We start from the raw sequence: 23495 nt of genomic DNA, 5'->3' as shown, positions 1-23495 counted from the left end.
TAATTCAAAATTGATCCTAAAAAATATTTTCTTAAAAGTAAATATGAGATCTAATATTTTATGCTATTATAATTGAGTCATTCACTCCCAAGTTTACTGTATATTGTTTCTCATTTAAGCAATAGGATTTTAAATTTTGGCATAGAACTACAAATGTCACAATTCACCAGCTTGCTGTCAGCTACATTAATTAGCTACATTAGTGCTCTTTCAGTATGATTCATATGAACACAAATCACAATCTGCAAGTGTAATTGAGCTCCAGGTAATAATCTCCTTACTACAAAACATTCAGGAGTTTCAAGCTCATGTAAAACTGCTATTTTTCAGCTACAAGAATGTATCAGTGTAATGCTTGTTACAATTATCAGTTTAAATGGCACCATGTGGTAAATTTAACTGCATTAATTATGTCTTGTTTGTCATACAGACAATGATAGTGCCATTTATTCCAGTTTCAGGTGTGTACAGTGGAATGCACAGATTTATTTCCTCTCCCAGAAGATGCATTGTTACTTATGACTTTTTAAAAATTAACATTACAAGACAAAATAACTGTGAAGCACTATAGAGATACATAAGATACATATAAATCACCTGGATACAATAAATGCCTGTATATTAGAATCATTCTTGGATCATTTCATTAAAGAACACATTAACAATATTAGGCAAGAAAAAACCCAGATGTCAAACTCATTAATTTATAACCTTTAGCTATTAGGAATATGTACCTTCAGATATATCTGTTGATTGATTATAATTTGTTTACATTGTTTAGAGAACCAAACAAATATATCATTGAAATTTCCTGAGAAGCTGAAGAGAGTTTTGAACCATCTGAGGCACCTTGAATTCTTACCATTCAGACTGTTGCCTTAACTCAGCCAGCTGATGAAGTCGCTTAAGTGCTTTTTCTTGTTTCTTTTCATCTTTCCATGACTTGGAAGCTACATTTCGAGCAAATTCACGTTGCTTTAATTCTTTCAGTCTCTGTGGACAAAGAAGTAAAACAGAAAGGATGCTATGAATAAGTAATATATCTCTTTTCCATCCAAAAGCTTCATTATTAAACTCGGTCCAGGGTACAGAGGTTACTTTCTGGACAGGGAAGCACCTTCTCCATCAATTCTCTTCTCTGCTTCAAGATCAACTTAGTTGTCAACTGGGATGTTTATCAAAGCTTGTCACAATCACTAAAGAATTGTACTGCAAAGCTGGACCCCAGTCCTTACCAGGACCACCCTGGGTATGTTATTGCAATCATCTCTGTGCCTGTGAAAACATAAGTGGAGGATATTGTGCAATATATGAATGGGTATAAAGGGAGAGAAAGTTATGCAATGCACTTTCTTCCATGCAATGTCACCAGCTCTCTCACTTATAAAACATAACTACTCTTATTCCTGAAAATTGCTGTGATGAAATACACTGGGTAAAATGAGTTTATTTCAGTAAAGAAATCTGTTATTGTGTAAGATTTGCTCTAAATGCAATTCTTAATTCATTTTTTCCTCTCATGGAGATATTTATCCAACTCTGATTTCTATATTGTATCCAGGAGGACAAGAATGGGTCAGGGATTTAAATTCAGGATAGAGATTTGGCCTACAACTTCTTTTAATTAATCTTGTCTCTAAAAGAATTGCCTTATGTGAAGACTGAATGCTACTCATTACCTGTTTGGATCACTACTTCAGAATATGGCATTGTGCTTAGTTGCTCAGTTGTGTCCAAATGTTTGCAACCCCATGGAGTATATCCCGCTAGGCTCCTCTGTCAATTGGGATTCTCCAGGCAAGAATACTGCAGTGGGTTGACATGCCCTCCTCCAGGGGATCTTCCCAACCCAGGGATTGAATCCAGATCTCCCACATTGCAGGCAGATTCTTTTACCACGTGAGCCACCAGGGAAGCCTAATGATAATGAACAAATTGAGATACAGCCACAATCAAATGAGCATCTTGAAGTTTGGGGCTTAATCCTGATTTAAGAGTATATTTAAAGAGTAGCCTTCTTAACCCATATAAAATGATTTTAAACTGCCTGAAATCCGTGTCATTTAATCTGTGTTTATTTCCCAAGTAAAGTATAAAAAGACATTTTCCAGGAAAGGCAAAATAGGCAATTATATTATGGTAGACTATTTCTCACCTACAGAATAAGGACCAAGACCTTTAATGATCATTAGTTTCCTTTTTGAAAGGGAACATGTTCAGAAGAGATTGTAGTCAAATCACTGTTTCCAGGCTAAGCGTTTAAGGAGGGAAACAGAATACTCTCTCAAAGAAAATATTCTGAGCAGAAAGAGCAAGAGTTTCACAGAACTAGAAACAACCACAGAGAAAAAAGCAGAGTCAACCTAAATTTGGTTTTTGACAAATGCTTCAGGGCCTTTTAAAAAACAGGAGACTTCAAAAAATAAAATTATGGCCCATGTGTTATCAAGGGGAAAAAGAAAAAAGGTTCAACAACTCTCTAGAGCTGATAACACTCTAGAGCTGTAAGACCTAAACCTTAAAGCCTTGGTCAGAAGACGTGAGAGGCTTATAAAAATCCCCATTTCTACTTACCCTCCTACTCTCACCTCCTCAGCCCGCATATGCATAATTAGCTAGTTACTGGGTTTAGTTATCTTATGAGCAAAGACATTTTGGAAATTGCCCAGCATAATATAATGGATGCAGTTCACAGGGAATGCAGTTCAACTGAGTGAAAGAGAGACCGTGGCTACTTTAATAAGAGGAGAGGATTTATTTTATTCTTTACTCTCAATTACTACTGAACATAAAATACTCTATGATATGTTTATTTAATATTTGATATTCAGTTCAGTTCAGTTCACTCGCTCAGTCGTGTCCAACTCTTTGCGACCCCATGAATCACAGCACACCAGGCCTCCCTGTCCATCACCAACTCCCGGAGTTCACTCAGACTCATGTCTATCGAGTTGGTGATGCCATCCAGCCATCTCATCCTCTGTCGTCCCCTTCTCCTCCTACTCCCAATCCCTCCCAGTATCAGAGTCTTTTCCAATGAGTCAACACTTCGTATGAGGTGGCCAAAGTATTGGAGTTTCAGGTTCAGCATCAGTCCTTCCAAAGAATACCCAGGACTGATCTCCTTTAGGATGAACTGGTTGGATCTCCTTGCAGTCCACGGGACTCTCAAGAGTCTTCTCCAACACCACAGTTCAAAAGCATCAATTCTTTGGTGCTCAGCTCTTTTCGCAGTCCAAATCTCACATCCATACATGACCACTGAAAAAACCATAGCCTTGACTAGACGGACCTTTGTTGGAAAAGTAATGTGTCTGCTTTTGAATATGCTGTCTAGGTTGGTCATAACGTTCCTTTCAAGGAGTAAGCATCTTTTAATTTCATGGCTGCAATCACCATCTGCAGTGATTTTGGAGCCCAGAAAAATAAAGTCTGACACTGTTTCTACTGTTTGCCCATCTATTTCCCATGAGGTGATGGGACCGGATGCCATGATCTTCGTTTTCTGAATGTTGAGCTTTAAGCCAACTTTTTCACTCCCCTCTTTCACTTTCATCAAGAGGCTTTTTAGTTCCTCTTCACTTTCTGCCATAAGGGTGGTGTCATCTGCATATCTGAGGTTATTGATATTTCTCCCAGCAATCTTGATTCCAGCTTGTGCTTCTTCTAGCCCAGAGTTTCTCATGATGCACTCTGCATAGAAGTTAAATAAGCAGGGTGACAATATACAGCCTTGACATACTCCTTTTCCTATTTGGAACCAGTCTGTTTTTCCATGTCCAGTTCTAACTGCTGCTCCCTGACCTGCATACAGATTTCTCAAGAGGCAGGTCAGGTGGTCTGGTATTCCCATCCCTTTCAGGATTTTCCACAGTTTCTTGTGATCCACACAGTCAAAGGCTTTGGCATAGTCAATAAAACAGAAATAGATGTTTTTCTGGAACTATCTTGCTTTTTCGATGATCCAGTGGATATTGGTAATTTGATCTCTGGTTCCTCTGCCTTTTCTAAAATCAGCTTGAACCTCTGGAATTTCATGGTTCATGTATTGTTGAAGCCTGGCTTGGAGAATTTTGAGCATTACTTTACTAGCATGTGAGATGAGTGCAATTGTGCGGTAGTTTGAGCATTCTTTGGCATTGCCTTTCTTAGGCAACTATGGACAGAGGTTCGTGACATTGTACAGGAGACAGGGATCAAGACCATCCCCATGGAAAAAAAATGCACTAAAGCAAAATGGCTCTCTGAGGAGGCCTTACAAATAGCTGTAAAAAGAAGAGAAGTGAAAAGCAAAGGAGAAAAGGAAAGATAAACATTTGAATGCAGAGTTCCAAAGTATAGCAAGTAGAGATAAGAAAACCTTCCTCAGTGATCAGTGCTAAGAAATAGAGGAAAACAACAGAATGGGAAAGACTAGAGATCTCTTCAAGAAAATTAGAGATACCAAGGGAACATTTCATGCAAATATGGGCTCTATAAAGGACACAAGTGGTATGGACCTAACAGAAGCAGAAGATATTAAGAACAGGTGGCAAGAATATACAGGAGATTGTACAAAAAAGAGCTTCATGACCCAGATAATAATGATGATGTGATCACTCACCTAGAGCCAGACATCCTGGAATGCGAAGTCAATTGGGCCTTTCTAGCATCAGTACGAACAAAGCTAGAGGAGGTGATGGAATTCCAGTTGAGCTATTTCAAATCCTGAAAGATGATGCTGTGAAAGTCCTGCACTCAATATGCCAGCAAATTTGGAAAACTCAGCAGTGGCCACAGGACTGGAAAAGATCGGTTTTCATTCTAATCACTAAGAAAGGCAATGACAAATAATGCTCAAACTACCGAACAATATTTGATATTACTAGGATATAAAACCTGAATAGCCTATGAAAGGAAACCTGTTCTCATTCACTCACAACATCTGATGAATCTCATTATTCAAATCTTGTTTAAAGTTTCCAGGTATACCTGATTCTTTCAATAGCCTTTCAGATTCCAATATTGTACTCCTATTTCTGAGTTACAGAGATGATTGAGAATTTTGTCTCATTCATCCTACAACAAATACTGTTAATTTCTACTATATACTGCAGATATAGAAATGCACAAATCAACTACCTTTCCCTCAAGGGAGAAACAAGTGAACAGATATTTTTATAATATGGTTTGAGATGCTTGGGGCTGGTGCACTGAGATGACCCAGAGGGATGGTACAAGGAGGGAGGAGGGAGGGGCGTTCAGGATGGGGAACACATGTATAACTCTAGTGGATTCATGTTGATGTATGGCAAAACCAATACAATATTGCAAAGTAATTAACCTCCAATTAAAATAAATAAATTTATTTTAAAAAAAGAAAGAGTGGACAAGTTGCTTTAGAAGCATACAGGAAATGTTAAGATAGACTGAGAGGTGGGGATGGAGAATTGCTGTGTTGAGGAAATCAGCAAAGCTAAAATATTTTTAATGAACACAGAAAACTAGAAAATGACCTGAAGTCACAGTCTTGTCTTGGCCAAAGCTGAGTGCTCAAGACTACACAAAGAAATCCCTGCAGAGTTCTGCAGAGGGGGCCCTTCAAATTTTGGCATACTCATCAGTACTACATGTGTTGTAAGACAACTATGCCAGGCCAAGAAAATAACCACCTTAAATAACTAAAGGAAACCATGCCTAGCATTCATATAGAACCAGAAATAGTGCCTGTTGTTGCCAACAAAATTGGAAAAGCTCTTGGGACACTGAGTAGAGAATTCAGGGAGTCTTGCTTCAGCAGAGAATAATTAGCCACATATTGAACACTGCTTTACATTTGCCTAAGAAATGATTTTTATCATTTTATCAAAGCTAAAAGTATAAATCTGATTCTAAGCAACTAAACTGCATTTCAGAACCAAACTCAAGAATATTTATAAAAATATAAACTTGCACAAACAAGGAAAAATAAATGATACCTAATCAAAGATTTTTAGGCATGCAAAGAAGTGAGAAAACACATCCAAAAATGAGGAAGTCAACCAATCAAAACCAATACAGAACTGACACAGATGCTAGAATTGGTAGAAAAGTATATTAAGATAGTTATAACTGTATATATTCAAAAAAGTAGAAAAGAGACAGTGGACAAATGTATGGTTGGAGTCTCTGAAGAAAGAGGAGGAGATATTTGAAAATACAGTGGGTGATAATATTTCACATTTTCTGAAAACTATAAATACACAGATTCTCTCCCCTCTCCCCTAAAAAGCTTCAAGCACAAGTGATGTGAAGACAACTACACCAAGGCTCAGCATAATGAAAATTTTCAAAGCCAGGAAAAAAGTGAAAAATTTAAAAAAGTATCCAGAGAGAAAAGACATATTTCTGTCCAGAAGAACGAATATGAGGGTGGCAGAATTCTCATTAAAAACAAGCAGTTGAGGATATAGTGGAGCAACAGTTTCAAATTTCTGAAAGATAATTTAAAACTTTGAAAAATAAAATTCCAGACCCAGTGAACATATCCTTAAAAAAGGGTGAAATAGAGATGATATCAAACACTAAAATCTGAAAGAATTCAACAGCAGAAAACCACATGATAAGAAATGTTAAAGAGTATCATTGGACAAAAGGAAAATACTAACAGGTAGATGGAGATATATATATATATATCTTCAGAAAACAATGGATGGATATATATATATATATATATATATATACACAAAAAACAATGACATCAGAAATAGTAACCATAATGATGACTAAGACATCTGGACAGTTTTACAAGGTCAGTGGGTGGAGCCTTTTCTAAAGGAGAGGATAGAAAAGGGAAGCATGTTGAGTACATTACTCATCTTGTGTTGAATAATTTATGTTTCATCGAAATATTTTTATTTTCTGTGAATCCAAGATCATATGTAACTACTGAAGAAAATAATGAATTTATGATTAAAGCACTGATTTGTTGTCAAACTTTTCCTTGATAAATTTTATTTGAAACTTGCCCTTGGGCTTCTCTGGGAGCTCAGCTGGTAAAGAATCCACCTGCAATGCAAGAGACCTTGGTTCTATCCCTGGGTCAGGAAGCTCCCCTGGAGAAGGGATAGGCTACCCACCCTAGTATTCTTGGGCTTCCCTGGTGGCTCAGATGGTAAAGTATCTGTCTGCAATGAGACCTGAGTTTGATCCCTGGGTTGGGAAGATCCCCTGGAGAAAGGAATGACTACCCACTCCAGCATTTTTGCCTGAAGAATTCCATGGACAAAGGAGCCAGGAAGGCTACAGTCCATGGGGTCACAAAGAGTTGGACATGACTGAGCAACTTTCATTTATTTCAGTTTTGCCCTTGGTTATTAGAACCTTTCGAACCTATCGCTCAGTCATGTCCAACTCTTTGTGACCCCATGGACTGTGTAACCTACCAGGCTCCTCTGTCCATGGGATTTTCCAGTCAAGTGTACTGGAGGGGGTTGCCATTTCCTTCTCCAGGGGATCTTCCCATCCCAGAGACTGAACTCAGGTCTCCTGCATTGCAGGCAGACACTTTATCATCTGAGCCACCAAGTAGGCCCTGTGATATCCTACTGCCTCCCAATAGAGAGGGTATCATATTTGCACTACCACAACAAAACACTTTCCTTTTAAACCTTCACATAGCTGTCTGTTTGTGATGAAAATTAAAAATTTGTGTTCCTCAAAATTTCTCTGTAAAACAGAATGTATCATACATATGTGTGTGTCATAGAACAGTAATAATATCGGATATGTTTCTTTGTACTACAATTTCCTTATTTGCCCAGTGGAGATGATGCAGGTCCCTAGCAATTTCACTGCTGCTGCCGCTGCTGCTAAATCATTTCAGTCATGTCCGACTCTTCGTGATCCCATGGACTGCAGCCTACCAGGCTCCTCCGTCCATGGGATTTTCCAGGCAAGAGTACTGGAGTGGGTTGCCATTGCCTTCTCCGAACAAGTTCACTAGGCTGTTGCAAACATCAAGGAGATCATTTATGTGCCTGTTTTTAGAGATAAGTAAAACATCATGGAAAATGTCCTTATGCTGATAGCAGCTACTAGGGATTAAGTTAGATCCCTTTGGGCAAAGAACACAGAACTTCCTCTATTATAGCTAGGTGATAAGTCCTGCCTGTTCTTTGGTTCACAGCTGGATAACCCTAGAGAAGAAAAAAAAAAAATAATAATAATTGAGATCTTTCTAAGGCTGGTAGACATATTTAAAAAAAAGAGACATTATTTTACCAACAAAGATCCATTGAGTCAAAGCTATGGTTTTTCCGGTAGTCATGTATGGATGTGAGAGTTGGACTATAAAGAAAGCTGAGCACCGAAGAATTGATACTTTTGAACTGTGGTGTTGGAGAAGACTCTTGTGAATGCCTTGGACTGCAAGGAGATCCAACCAGTCCATCCTAAAGGAAATCAGTCCTGAATGTTCATTGGAAGGACTGATGGTGAAGTTCAAACTCCAATACTTTGGCCACTTGATGTGAAGAGCTGACTCATTTGAAAAAACCCTGATGTAGGGAAAGATTGAAGGTGGGAGGAGAAGGGGACAGCAGAGGATGAGATGGTTGGATGGCATCACCGACTCAATGGACATGAGTTTGAGTAACTCTGGGAGTTGATGGACAGGGTGGCCTGGCATGCTACAATCCATGGGGTCGCAAAGAGTCGAACATGACTGAGCAACTGAACTAACCTGAAGGCTGGTAGGAAGCTGAATTTTCTTGCCAACAAAACTCACTGAACTGTTCAGTAGATACAATTGGTACATATTACATTTCAATTTGGCCTTTAATTTCCTCCTATTGCCCAAGAGTTTAAAGAGACATGGCCACACTTGCCAAAGTAAGAGATAAAATGGTTTTGTCTGTGGGTAAACACAAAATCACATCTCTGCCCAACAGATTGTTCAGGTTTAAAATCACTACTGAAATTTCCCTTTCAGAAGCTGTCACTGAATAGACATGTCCTATGATTGGGAAAAAGATGCCTGGATAGCATCACTGACTCAATGGACAGAAGTTTGAGCAAACTCCGGGGGCAGTGAAAGGCAGGGAAGCCTGGCATGCTGCAGACCATGGGGTCACAAAGAGTTGGACATGACTTGGCAACTAAACAACAATTTTTCTTGAAAAAAAAAAAAAAACACACCCCCAAATATGCTTCACCTTTTATCACTGCCCAATTAGCTAAAATGTTAATGCTCCTCCCATATTTTTAAGTAGAAAAGGATAGCTTTATTGCTTTGCCAGGTAAAGGGGGACATAGCTGGCTCCTGCCTGAAAAACTAAGTGCCTCAAGCTTAAAGAATTGATGAGGGGGTTTATAACAATGGTTCAAGGGTGGGATCTCTGGCAAGACTAGGGTGTGTGCACAGCTTGCACTCCCTTAATCTCATCTCAGGCGGTCTCCTAATCTTGATAAGCTTCTCTGTCCCAGACACATTTTAAATAAAGCACTGTAAACATAATCATTTTGTCTAAATTTTTCAGTTCAGTTCAGTTCAGTCGCTCAGTCCTGTCTGACTCTTTGCGACCCCACGAATCGCAGCACGCCAGGCCTCCCTGTCCATCACCAACTCCCGGAGTTCACTCAGACTCACGTCCATCGAGTCCGTGATGCCATCCAGCCATCTCATCCTCTATCATCCCCTTCTCCTCCTGCCCCCAATCCCTCCCAGCATCAAAGTCTTTTCCAATGAGTCACCTCTTTGCATGAGGTGGCCAAAGTACTGGAGTTTCAGCTTTAGCATCATTCCTTCCAAAGAAATCCCAGGACTGATCTCCTTCAGAATGGACTGGTTGGATCTCCTTGCAGTCCAAGGGACTCTCAAGAGCATTCTTTGGTGCTCATCCTTCTTCACCGTCCAACTCTCACATCCATACATGACCACAGGAAAAACTATAGCCTTGACTAGACGGACCTTAGTCCGCAAAGTAATGTCTCTGCTTTTCAATATGCTCTAGGTTGGTCATAACTTTTCTTCCAAGGAGTAAGCGTCTTTTAATTTCATGGCTGTGGTCACCAACTACAGTGATTTTGGAGCCCCCCAAAATAAAGTCTGACACTGTTTCCACTGTTTCCCCATCTTTTTCCCAGGAAGTGATGGGACCAGATGCCATGATCTTTGTTTTCTGAATGTTGAGCTTTAAGTTAACTTTTTTACTCTCCTCTTTCACTTTCATCAAGAGGCTTTTTAGTTTCTCTTCACTTTCTGCCATAAGGGTGGTGTTATCTGCATATCTGAGGTGATTGATATTTCTCCCGGCAATCTTGATTCCAGCTTGTGCTTCTTCCAGCCCTGAGTTTCTCACATTGTACTTTGCATATAAGTTATATAAGCAGGGTGACAATATACAGCCTTGACATACTCCTTTTCTATTAGGAACCAGTCTGTTGTTTCATGTCCAGTTCTAACTGTTGCTTCCTGATCTGCATATAGGTTTCTCAAGAGGCCAGTCCAGTGGTCTGGTATTCCCATCTCTTTCAGAATTTTCCACAGTTTCTTGTGATCCACACAGTCAAAGGCTTTGGCATAGTCAATAAAACAGAAATAGATGTTTTTCTGGAACTCTCTTGCTTTTTTGATGGTCCAGCGGATGTTGGCAATTTGACCCTCTGGTTCCTCTACCTTTTCTAAAACCAGCTTGAACATCAGAAAATTCATGGTTCACATATTGCTGAAGCCTGGCTTGGAGAATTTTGAGTATTACCTTACTAGCATGAGATGAGTGCAATTGTGCGGTGGTTTGAGCATTCTTTGGTATTGCCTTTCTTTGGGATTGGAATGAAAACTGTCCTTTTCCAGTCCTGTGGCCACTGCTATTATCCAAAATAGAACTCAATCAAGGAAGAGGGTAAAAGACCAGATGTCTAATATTTTCTCAAGGAAAACAGGGACATCAGTTCATATCCTTGTATTTGTGAAAGGAATTTAAGAGAAATGGTAGAGAGATATCCTTCATGGTCCTGAATGGCAGCCACCTAACTTGGTCTTTGGTCAGGTTAAAAGCAATGCAGTAAAAGACTAATGCAGAGGTCAAGGTAAAGAAGGAAATGTATCAACAGTTCTTAGGTATCTTCTCCAACTTTCACGGTGCAGTTTGTCTCTCTCAGCGATAAACAAAATAAGGTTTATGGAGGTAAACTTGTTTAAATACCTTTATGAAATATGTGCGATTTAATTTTTTTCTCAGGTTCATTTTAACAGCACAAATTAAACAGTCTTTACTTCCCTACCTGCCAACAAGAGTTCTTGGCACATGCATTGCAAAAGTGGAATTCAGCTATGAATAAATAAAGAGGCAAATTGATCAGGGCAGTGAGTTTCCATGTGTTTTGAATAGCAATACTCCCAATATTATTGCTTCTGAGTCAGAATATGCCTGCAAACAGCATCCCACTGCAGTGAACACTCTCCGTTCACCTTCACTGAAGCAGAACACACATGTGAGATGAATTTACTCAAGCATATTTACGTTTTCCTCTCTGATATAGAATAATTCCTTCCATCTCTAGACTCTCATCCATAGATCCCAGGGCACTTTGCAGACATTAATGCTTTTCTTCACAGCAGAACAAAACCCCAATGCAAAAGGTCAAAATTGTTAACCTCATATTAGATATGAAGAATCAAATACATAGAAGGTTAAATGACTTGATCCACATCAAAGAAGAGGCCAAGAAAAGAACTGTGACTTGAAAACAGGATGTCTAATCTTCATTAGAGTAAAGAAAAATGAGAAGAGTTTAAAGTCTAGACACTGAAAACAGTTCCACTTTGTGAAATTAAAAGTATTGAAATGTTTAATTAATTGCCTTGAAATGTTTTGTACCAAAATGATTTGGAAGACATTTATAGATCATTAAACAATAATTGAGAACAGGAGTGGATATAATTTGAACAGCAATATGATCATGGTATAAGAATTAAATTATGTAAAAAGTAGTATGTGTCAAAAAAATTCTCCATGTTGAAATGGGACTTTCCTTATTTCCTGTTTTTGGCATGCCATCATTTTTACTGCAGTCTAGAAGCTGTAGAAATACAGATAGTGAAATAAAATAAAACATTATTTTTAAATCTCCCATTTTATTTTTAAAACATTTTTCTTGACATATAGTTGATTTGCAATATTAATTTCTGTTGTACAGCAAAGTGATTCAGTTGTACATATATGTACAATTATTTTTCAAGTTCTTTTCCATTATGGTTTATCACAGGATAGTGAACATAGATCCCTGTGCTATATATAGGGATATATATATAGGTCCCTCTGTTTTAAAAAGCCCTTATTTAAAAAAATTTTTTTGGCCACCCCATGCAGCATGGAGGATCTTAGTTTCCCAAGGAGGGATTGAACCTGTGCTCTCTACAGTGCAAGTGTAGAGTCCTAAGCACTGGCTGCTGCTGCTGCTGCTGCTAAGTTGCATCAGTCATGTCCGACTCCGTGCAACCCCATAAACGGCAGCCCACCAGGCTCTGCCGTCCCTGGGATTCTCCAGGCAAAAACACTGGAGTGGGTTGCCATTTCCTTCTCCATGCATGAAAGTGAAAAGTGAAAGTGCAGTCACTGAGTCGTGTCCAACTCTCAGCGACCCCATGGACTGCAGCATACCAGCCTCCTCCGTCTGGAGCACCTGGGAATTCACTGTGCTCAGTTGCTCATTCGTGTCCAACTTTTTGAGGCCCTAAGGACTGTAGCCCACCAGGCTCCTCTGTCCATGGGATTTCCCAGGCAAGAATATGAAGTGGGTTGCCATTTCCTTCTCCAGGGAATCTTCCAGACCAAGGGATGGAACCTGTATCTCCTGCAACTCTTGCATTGGCAGGCAGATTCTTCACCATTAGGCCACCTAGGAAGCCCTGGGTAATTCACTATCCTCCCATTTTTGAAGCTACAGTTCAGTCTACTGACCAGAAGGAGGTCCCTGGAATGAACACGTTTAAGCATAATCTCTCAATGTGATTCCCTGCTCCAAGGACCAGTCATGCCACAAGCAAGCTAAAAATAGCTGAGAAGAAATGAACCTGGGGCAGATACGCTGTCTCAAACTTCTTCACATTCCAGCACTAAGTTAAATACTTAACAGGATCTGGAAGTTTCTTCTTACACATGCTGGGACATGAATTTCTAGTCTCTAGATTTAATTGCTGATACTCAGTCAACTGTGCTTCAACAATTAGGACCTGGAGATGCTCATATTTGGATTCTTTGATGGGCTGAACCTGATGTTCCGAAGAGGCAGAGCCAAGCCCAAAGACACCACTGTCCAAATGCTAGGATAGGATGTTTCTAGATTTTAGGACAACCTGAAAATGTGGTTCATGCAGAAAATAATATTCTTTCTAACTCAAAGTGGCCTGGGACACTTCCACAGCTTACAGAGGAGCATATAACTAGGTAATTAAAGTATATGCCCCAAGCAAGGCAGCCAACCATCCCCTTCCAAGACCGACGATTCCCTGTCTTCAAATAGCAAATGGACAGCTGCAGCGTTCTCATTATTTCTGAGAAGTTACCCAGATCTGTCCATCCTCTAGATAGTATGGTCAGGATCCAAGTCAGCAGTGATACAGGCACAGACTTTCATTTGGTTTAACTGCAAGGTTTATTTTCTGCACCATGGCATAACCAAAGCTAAGGTTTGTAATGCCTTTGTAAGCCACATTAAAACAGGTAGGAATATAGCCAATACTATATAAATATCCCTAGTGATTGCTGTTGTGAAATAATTGACAGAAATACAAAGGAAGTACTTTGGTGAGTGGGCGCTGGAATTGCTTTTTATACTGGTTTTGTAGAAGTTAAAGGGCTTTCAATCTCTGCTCTTCCTGATGTTCATAGTGTGATAAGAACATACCTGCCACATTAGAATACTATTAATTCCCATGAACTATCTATAGATAGTATGTTCAGATTTGGAGAAATCTATAATTTCTGAAATGAGCAAATGAAAATTCATTAATTAAAGATTAAGTCTTGAGTAAACATGGATTAGACTAATACTTAGTTAATAAGAGCTCAGAAAAAATCATTTTGCATTCTATAGCAGCCTAGACCATGGAAAATAAACTCAATATGAGAAACAGAAGAACAATTCTAGAACAGGAAAATCCACACATTTTTCTTCATGCAACAAAGTTTCAAAATTGTTTCCATAGAAAAATATTGGAAAGTGTCAGAATGTTTCACACATTATAGTCTATTTTGGAAAATACATATAATTTCTCTTAAAAATTTTATTCATGCCAAAAATTGCTCAAATATTTTATAAAGCTCTTTCTTTTATAAATACTTCCAAATATCAAAATACAGAGTTAGAACGGGTATCAGGAGATTTTGGTTATCAGGAGAGTTAGAATGGGTATTGAGAGAAAAATCATTAAAAATCATTATGGAGATTTTTCTCTGAGGCTAATTTTTATTTCTAACACTCCCAGTTACATGTGTAGAAGACCAAGAAACTATTTTTAAGTATAAAGAGAATTAATCGCATTCCTATTGGGGACATTTTAGGAAATAAATGTTTCTGCACTAGGTTCTAGGAGTCTCAAAAGAAAATCTTAAGAAATTCCACGGACAACCTCTGTCCACCTGGAAGACTGCTCAGTTTCCATCATGACACAATCTTTATTTAGCAAGTTATTATCTGCTCTGTAGCTTTCTTTCCCAGCTGTGTGACGCCTCCACGGTCAACTCCTCCTAGTTCAGTTCATAAAGAAAACTTGACCTAATGCACTCTGACCCAGCTCTCCAGCTGTTTCTTTAAGAGCAATTTCTTGTATTTCACCATCTTATACAACCTAGCATTATATTGATTTTTAAAAGCTCTTTCAGTTTCCACTTCATCCTCCCACTCTTTCATACCCTAGTTTAGGGTCAGCAATGCCTGCTGAGAATATTGTAGGCAAAACTATTTAACCTGAACAAACCTGCAAACTAAGATTGTCTTAGCACAGAGAAAGTGTTTCTGAGATTTTTTTCAATTCCCTGTCTAAATGCTTTTCTGAAATAGAACTGTCTTTAAGAAGAAACTATTAAAATAAAGATAGACACAGACATGAGAAATCAATGAAATTAGACTCTGGTATAAAATTGAATTTTGCATCATGTCACTCATACAAATAGAGTTGATGTTTTAAAGCTCATGATACCAGATACCAATTAATAATGAGTTGAGCTATATGTATCAGAAACTTGGCTATAGTGACATAATCAAATGAACTTTATTTCACTCTTAACCAAGAATATATATTCAAGCAAACCATGGTACTTATGCCTTCTTAAAGAAGTCCACAGCCCAATCTTCTTTCAGCTATCAGTTTTTAGCAACTTTATCCTCCTGCTTGCAATAAACTTGAGAAATATCAGTTATCAGAATTGCTCTCTAAGAAAGAAGAAAGAAGTTCAGTTCAGTTCAGTTGCTCAGTCGTGTCCGACTCTTTGCAACCCCATGAATCGCAGCATGCCAGGCCTCCCTGTCCATCACCAACTCCCGGAGTTCACTCAGACTCACGTCCATCGAGTCAGTGATGCCATCCAGCCATCTCATCCTCTGTCGTCCCCTTCTCCTCCTGCTCCCAATCCGTCCCAGCATCAGAGTCTTTTCCAGTGAGTCAACTCTTCGCATGAGATGGCCAGAGTACTGGAGTTTCAGCTTTAGCATCATTCCTTCCAGAGAAATCCCAGGACTGATCTCCTTCAGAATGGAATGATTGGATCTCCTTGCAGTCCAAGGGACTCTCAAGAGTCTTCTCCAACACCACAGTTCAAAAGCATCAATTCTTTGGCACTCAGCTTTCTTCACAGTCCAACTCTCACATCCATACATGACCACTGGAAAAACCATAGCCTTGACTAGATGGACCTTTGTTGGCAAAGTTGTCTTTGCTTTTGAATATGCTGTCTAGGTTGGTCATAACTTTCCTTCCAAGGAGTAAGTGTCTTTTAATTTCATGGCTGCAGTCACCATCTGCAGTGATTTTGGAGCCCCCAAAAATAAAGTCTGACACTGTTTCCACTGTTTCCCCATCTATTTCCCATGAAGTGATGGGACCAGATGCCATGATCTTCGTTTTCTGAATGTTGAGCTTTAAGCCAACTTTTTCACTCTCCTCTTTCACTTTCAAGAGGCTTTTTAGTTCCTCTTCACTTTCTGCCATAAGGGTGGTGTCATCTGCATATCTGAGGTTATTGATATTTCTCCCGGCAATCTTGAGTCCAGCTTGTGCTTCTTCCAGTCCAGCGTTTCTCATGATGTACTCCGCATATAAGTTAAATAAGCAGGGTGATAATATACAGCCTTGACGTACTGGTTTTCCTATTTGGACCCAGTCTGTTGTTCCATATCCAGTTCTAACTGTTGCTTCCTGCCCTGCATATAGGTTTCTCAAAAGGCAGGTCAGGTGTCCTGGTATCCCCATCTCTTTCAGAATTTTCCACAGTTTATTGTGATCCACACAAAGTCTTTGGAAGAGTCAAGGATAAAAGCTGACTCTACTATTTTTTTTTTTTTCATTTTCATGGCTGACTTTATTATTTTTTTTTTAATTTTTTTTATCATTTATTTATTTATTTATTTATTTTTATTAAATTTTAAAATCTTTAATTCTATTTTTATCGTAAAGACAGCAGTGTTTTGGAAACTGGACCAAGTAGACTTCATTGCAATATCACTTGCTACAGGATGTCACATGCTATTGACATTTAAGCAAGAGGTATGAGAAATTCAAGATTTTAGTGAGGTGTGTGGCCATACCTTATACAAATCTGGATTTTGTCATAAGGAAAGAGGGTGGAATGGTCAGTGAGTAGCTAACTAGCAGTGTCTGCCCAAATGAAGTTGCCAAATGTTGTCAAAAGAGATGAGTACAGTTAGTGTTCAATTAAGAGCACAGCTTCCTTCAAATATAAAATTATCTTCTACAGGATCTAAGGCATTGGACGGCAATGCAGGATAGTGAGAAATTTCCAAATCCTTTTACTCCACAACATTATAAAGGCCTTAATGTAAAATTACTAATTCTTTCAAGAAGGTTTGGAATTGATTTTCTACTTAGGTATACAGTGTTAGAGTTAGGTCCCTGGGTCAAATTTGGCCTTCAGCCCATCTTTGTCGATGAAGTATTACTTGAATATAGCCACACCCACTTGATCACACGTATGGATGTGAGAGTTGGACTGTGAAGAAGGCTGAGTGCCAAAGAATTGATGCGTTTGAACTGTGGTGTTGGAGAAGACTCTTGAGAGTCCCTTGGACTACAAGGAGATCCAACCAGTCCATTCTGAAGGAGATCAGCCCTGGGATTTCTTTGGAAGGAATGATGCTGAAGCTGAAACTCCAGTACTTTGGCCACCTCATGTGAAGAGTTGACTCATTGGAAAAGACTCTGATGCTGGGAGGGATTGGGGGCAGGAGGAGAAGGGGACGACAGAGGATGAGATGGTTGGATGGCATCACTGACTCGATGGACGTGAGTCTGAGTGAACTCCGGGAGTTGGTGATGGACAGGGAGGCCTGGCGTGCTGCAATTCATGGGGTCGCAAAGAGTCGGACACAACTGAGTGACTGAACTGAACTGAATGTTATGTCTTTAAAAATACATATACCTTAGTTAAAAATACTTTGTTGCAAAACAGGTTAAACATTATCTGATAGCTCAGGGGATCCTACAAACCTTCAATTTCTAAAAAGTATAAAATCTGTAAAGCATAATAAAATGAGATATATTTGTATTTCTATTAAGATGTTGACTTACCTTTAACATTCCCAAGTTTCCTACAGCAAGTATAACTGAATAAAGCCTGACTTTGTTAACAGATCAGGCCCTGAATATTCTTGTTGAATAGAATCCCCCAGAGCAACTTAATGCACAACTAATTTCAGAACTCAGCAGATAGAATCATCTCTTATTTCAAGTGTTTCTCTAGCATTGTTCACACAAAACAACATTAGGCAGATATGAGATTCATGGCCTTTTTTATACTTTGCCTATCTTTGCCTGGAAGTACTGCAGAGAAAAGAAATATAGTTAAGTGCTTGGATATCCCGCCCCCCTCCAACCTAGCCAAAAATAAAAAAGAAGCATTGTTTTTGCATAACACTAAAAAAAAAGTCAGAGGTCTTTGTTTTTTGCAAGTGAAAATGATAAGTGGTCTTTTAAAATACTGGTATTCTGTTTTTGTTTCTGAAAAGTATAGCTCCACTTATGAGATGGATTGTGAGAAACTATATCACATGCCTTGTTGCTAATTTTAAGAGTCTGGGAAACCACAGTTGTAACTGAGTATATAACTTGATTAAAAGTGTATTTTAGGCAAGGTTGGGCAAATGTCTTCTCTTTTAATATTAACTCTTGATTTATCTCCTAAAATAAACTGGATTCTATTTATTTTTTAGAGAAGAATTTATTTTCAAAAATTTTATTTCCTAGATAATAGAAACAGGTTCACATTAGCTATTTTCTCAATAATTGGTGCTTTTTTGACAAGCCAATAATTTGATTGGCAATGTATTCCTTGAAAAGTTGAAATTATTTGAACAAAATTTTATCAACATCCATAGCCATTGCTAATCAAAAATAGCACATATGTTCTTTCTTTTTTTCTTAGTGATTACAAAATCTTCTTGGAAGAGTATTCCAAGTGGATGAATTACCACCGAGATCAAACTTATACTTTATTTTGAAATAGCAAGATACTCTACAAATCTTAAACTTTTAAAACATTGAAAGAAGTTTTTTCAAAATTAGTTTCAAGTTTTTCAGTAAATTTTGATATGTAAGTAGAATATTAACATTAGTGTGCCTTTAGGCAAATGTATAACGTTTGTATACAATTTGTCCAGGGTTTAAATGACTTGAAATTTTGAGAAATGCTATTTACTGTTTTAAAAATATTAAAACAAAGGGTTATATTCATAATTTTTTCTAAAACTGCATTATTCATTGTATGTTTTGTATTAATATCTCCAAATATGTTTATTGCTAAAACTTTTAGGTTGAAATGTAGAAGCACTAAGAAAGGTGACTTAGATTCATTTTTACTTTTAAAAATAAAATAATCATATTCATAAAGAAATATATCCATCAGAGAGACCCCATTTTTCTCACTTTTCAAACATTTTGTTTTTTAACTTTTTTTTTAATTGGAGGATAATTGCTTTACAATATTGCATTGGCCTCTGCCATACACGAATAAGAATCAGCCACCAGTATACCTATGTCCCCTCCCTCCTGAGCCCTGCTCCCATCTCTCACCCCATCCCACACCTCTAGATTGTCACAGACCACTGGGTTGAGCTGCTTGTTTCACATAGCAAATTCCCACTTGCTATCTATTTTACATATGGTAATATACGTGTTTCCATGCTATTCTCTCAATTTATCCCACCCTCTCCTTCCCTTGACATGGAATCTAGAAAGATGGTACTGATGAGCCTATTTGCAGGGCAGTAATGTAGATGCAGACTTTCAACGTAGAGAACAGACTTGTCACTGTGTTTTATAATTACTGTTGCTGGCTAGTCACTAAGTTGTGACTTTGCAATCCCATGAACTGTAACCCATCAGGCTCCTCTGTCCGTGGTGTTTCCCCAGTAGTACTGGATGTATGAGGAAATGGCACATCCATTCACTTTTGGTGTGAGTCAAAAGGGGTGCAATCCCTTCAGAAGGGAATTTGGCAACAGCAATTACATTTCTATATGTACTATCCCATTGGCTCTGCTATTCTTTATCTAGAAATTCATCCATAGATAAAACTGTACAAATGAACAAAACTGTTGCTTGTAATAACATTGCCAGGATTATTAATAAGTTTTGGAAAAAAAGTCTAATTCTTGAGTCTTTGTTCTTAAAAACTACTAAAATTGCCTATGATAGCTTCTTTCTGGGAATGATATGCAAGTTATAATCATGTCACAAGATGTCTTGCTTTAATTCCTTCATATGTTAGTATCTTTACCATCAGTTCTGAAATTAGCTGACTTAAAAAAGAGAAAGTCTACCACATTATTTCTGCTGTTTTTGTTGTCTTAAGAAACATTTGAAACTAATTAATTCATCAAATTCAGTGCCTCAAAATTTCATCTTTTCAATGTAAGAGTCACATAATATTACAGCATTTAATACTCTTATAATATATAAAAAAAAAGAACACCAGTTGATATGAGGATGTTTTAAGCAAAATAAATAAATACAATTTACAGTTGTGAGTCAAAGTACACTGGAAATAAGATTTCAGGACTTGACGGAATAAGAGAGACAGGAAAAGTGAGATTCTTGACCTTGGCAAAGATTATCTTTTTTTTTCTAATTCCTTCCTTATTAAGTATTTGACCTGCTTTCACATTCAAATCAAAAAATATCATGAAGACACAACTATAATTTGATTATGCAATGAACTGAAATTTGGAGATAAATTATGCCTCACAACACAAAATGAAATCTGTTTAGATAATTCAGCTATCAACAGCTATTTCATGGTGTTCTCTACTTATCCATTACTTCATTTAGTCTATTTTTAATCTAATTTCCCAAACCTTAATTACTATGGTGATTCAAAACTTGGGCAAAAATTATTAAATATATTAGAAACGATAAGTTCAGAAGGCCACATATATCATTTTTCCTAAACAAATCATCCAACCATTGTGTGTGTGTGCGTGTGCTCAGTCATGTCCAACTCTTTGTGACCATTAGCTGCTTTACAAATTTATTAGAATAAATATGATCATAAAAAAGCATACATCAATATTCAAGGATAACAGGTATGAAACCATAAGTGAATCAATTTCATATGAAGTTCAAATATAAGTGGGCTGAAAAAAAATCTTTTTAAAAAATAATACCAGAAAAAGGAAAATATGAATATATGAAATAATCTGGTGGAGCTTGAAACCTTATTAGCAAAGCTTTTTTTTTTTTTCTTGGGGATATATAATATTTATGTTTATCATACTTATTTTGATGAAATATTGAAAACCAGTTACTAGGTCTTTGGGGCTGACACTCCCCTCATCCCTAGCGCTAAGGGTTGGAAGCTGGCAGGTTGTGCAGAAATACAGCTACTATAATCTGCTAAGAAACAAGTCTGTCTGAAGGCAAATGCTTTAAGAGACCAAACTTCAGTTCTTCTTTAGATATTTTAGTTAGCAAACATTCTCTTATGTACACAGAGACAAACATGTCCCCCTTGTGTTTTCATTTTTACCATAAATATGCTTGTGATATAAAAGAAGAGACTGCACCGGACAAGCTGAACAAGAAAGGAAGAATGTATTCAATAAAGGAGGGGGGCAGTTGCAACGTGAGAGACACTGAAGGTAACTCAAGTGAAACAAAAAGCAGGAGGATTTTCAAAGGCTAGGATGTGCTAATGAAATAGTACTAAAGGATACTCCAGGGAGGCCCATCAATGGAAATAGGCCATCTGTGTTTATCAATTGGCCCTTCTTGAAATTAGGCTTCCATCCTCCCCCAAAGACTGGGTGATAGAGACTCTTTCTCATTCCATGATTGTATTTCAAAGGACTGACTCTCAGGGCTTAAGAGGACATTTCTGGAATATGGAACATTTACATCTTAAACTGACAGAGAAAACATTTAGAATTGCATGTTTTCCAAAATAAATGCTCTAAGGAAAGGAAGGTCGGGGGTCTATAGCAAGGAAGAAACTTGTCTAAACTTCAGTAAAAACTGAGGAGAGCATTATGGCCATTTTGATTGCACAAAATAGAAAGAATTAAAAATATTCATTCAGCTAACTTATTAGCAAAGATCCTTGTTAACATTTTGATGTTTGCCCTTTCAAGTTTCAATCACCATTTATTCAAAAATAAATGATGAAGTTCTATAGTCCTTTCCAACCAATTTATAAGAGTCATAAAACAAGGAAAATAAGATGAAAATCTGCCTATAATGACTACAGCAAAACAAGAACAGCATCCGCCCACATAAATTATGAGATTTTCACATGTCAGGCATTACACTAAGCCCTTTACTTAAATAATATGATTTAATTTCCCGTGAAGCCCTGTAGCTACTATTTGTACCCACAACTTACTTTTTTCTGATGAGAAAATTGAGGCTGAGAGATGCTGAGTAACTTGCCCAGAAGTATACAACTAAAAATCAGTTTTACAGAATTTACTTGAAGTCCATGCTGCTTGACTCCATCTGGCTGGTAACCTCTACACTCTATTTTCTCTTATAGATTCTTTAAGTACTTTGTTACCCAGCATCACTTTCCCTTAGCATCATGCCATTGCCATCCTCACAGGGCCAAGATTTTTAAACTACATTTCATGTTATATTTTCCATTTCACTTAAACTGTAGTTTTAAAAACATGCATTTGTGAAAGCTTTGAAATGTTCACTTGGGATTTAACATCTGAAACTTAGAATGTCTCTGGGCCAACAACCTAAGAACATCTGCCTTCTCCTTGGTTAACAAGTGAAACCTTTGGAATACAATTCTACTTCACAAAAATTATTATTTACTAAGGTTCCCATTCAGGAAATAGCTTTGCCTTTTCCAAATGCATGTGAATTACTAATATGAAAAGCCAATTATGTTCCTTATTATACTTCAGTCAAATTTAGTAATTCCCAGCACAGGTTTATCCAAATCCAGGGGCTTAGAGAAAATCTAAAGGATTTTTATAAAATGTTACCAAAGTTCTGAAAGAAAATCAATTTAAATTCTCTTGTTAAATGTCTGATTCAGTACTCTGAGCAGCACAGTATTAAATTCAAGATTATAAATGGTAAAAAACAATCGACTTCCCTGGTGGCTGAGACAGTTAAGAATATGCCTGCAATGCAGGAGACCCAGGTTTGATACCTTGGTTGGGAAGGTCCCTTGAGGAAGGGAATGGCTACCCACTCCAGTATTCTTGCCTGGAGAATTCCATGGACAGAGGAGCCTGGTGGGCCACAGTCTATGGGATTGTAGAATCTGACATGACTGAGCAACTAGCACTTTCACTTTCAAAACAATTAAGGGTTATCCAGATTGTTAATACTGTTCTATGTGAGGCACTGAGCTAGGAGTTGTGCATAAGAGAAGTCGACAAAGATGCTCAACTGGCTACTAGCACACGAAAGGAAAGAAGATATGGATGTAGTTGCCAACAAGGATGACTTTCTTGTTAGTAACAGAAACTTGCTCAAAGTAGAGGTGATTTCATGGAAGGGCATAGGTTACTGCAATTTAAAGACCTGGCAGGAAGTGTGGTTAGGCTTCAGAAAGTACTGACAGTAGAAAAAAGAAAGTTTTGAATTTAGATGATTTTATCTGTCAATAGATTAGATGATTTCCATTTCTCCTTCTTTGGGCACTCAAATGCCATTCTAGTATATCTTTCCATCATGCCTTTTTCTCTTTTGGAATGTATTAGACTCCAACATGTCCACTCCAGGCTCTGGCTTTACTGGGCTCAAAGTGACAGATTCTCTAACTTTAATTTCTATCTCAAGAAGGGAA

The 23495-nt window shown here is 37.8% G+C and overlaps 1 protein-coding gene across 1 annotated transcript in view; it reads right to left on the bottom strand.

The window, feature by feature from the left end:
* ZNF804B (zinc finger protein 804B) overlaps nucleotides 1–23495 on the bottom strand; it is a 580773-nt gene that overhangs the window by 8403 nt on the left and 548875 nt on the right. The window contains exon 3 of the mRNA XM_068972343.1: nucleotides 863–993. Coding sequence (XP_068828444.1) covers nucleotides 863–993 — 131 coding nt within the window. The remainder of the gene's footprint in view (nucleotides 1–862; nucleotides 994–23495) is intronic.

The sequence above is a fragment of the Capricornis sumatraensis genome, chromosome 5 (assembly GCF_032405125.1).
Source record: "Capricornis sumatraensis isolate serow.1 chromosome 5, serow.2, whole genome shotgun sequence".
In the NCBI taxonomy this organism is placed as follows: Eukaryota; Metazoa; Chordata; class Mammalia; order Artiodactyla; family Bovidae; genus Capricornis; species Capricornis sumatraensis.
Note: the sequence above shows the minus strand (reverse complement) of the source record. Positions and strands in the feature narration are given on the sequence as shown.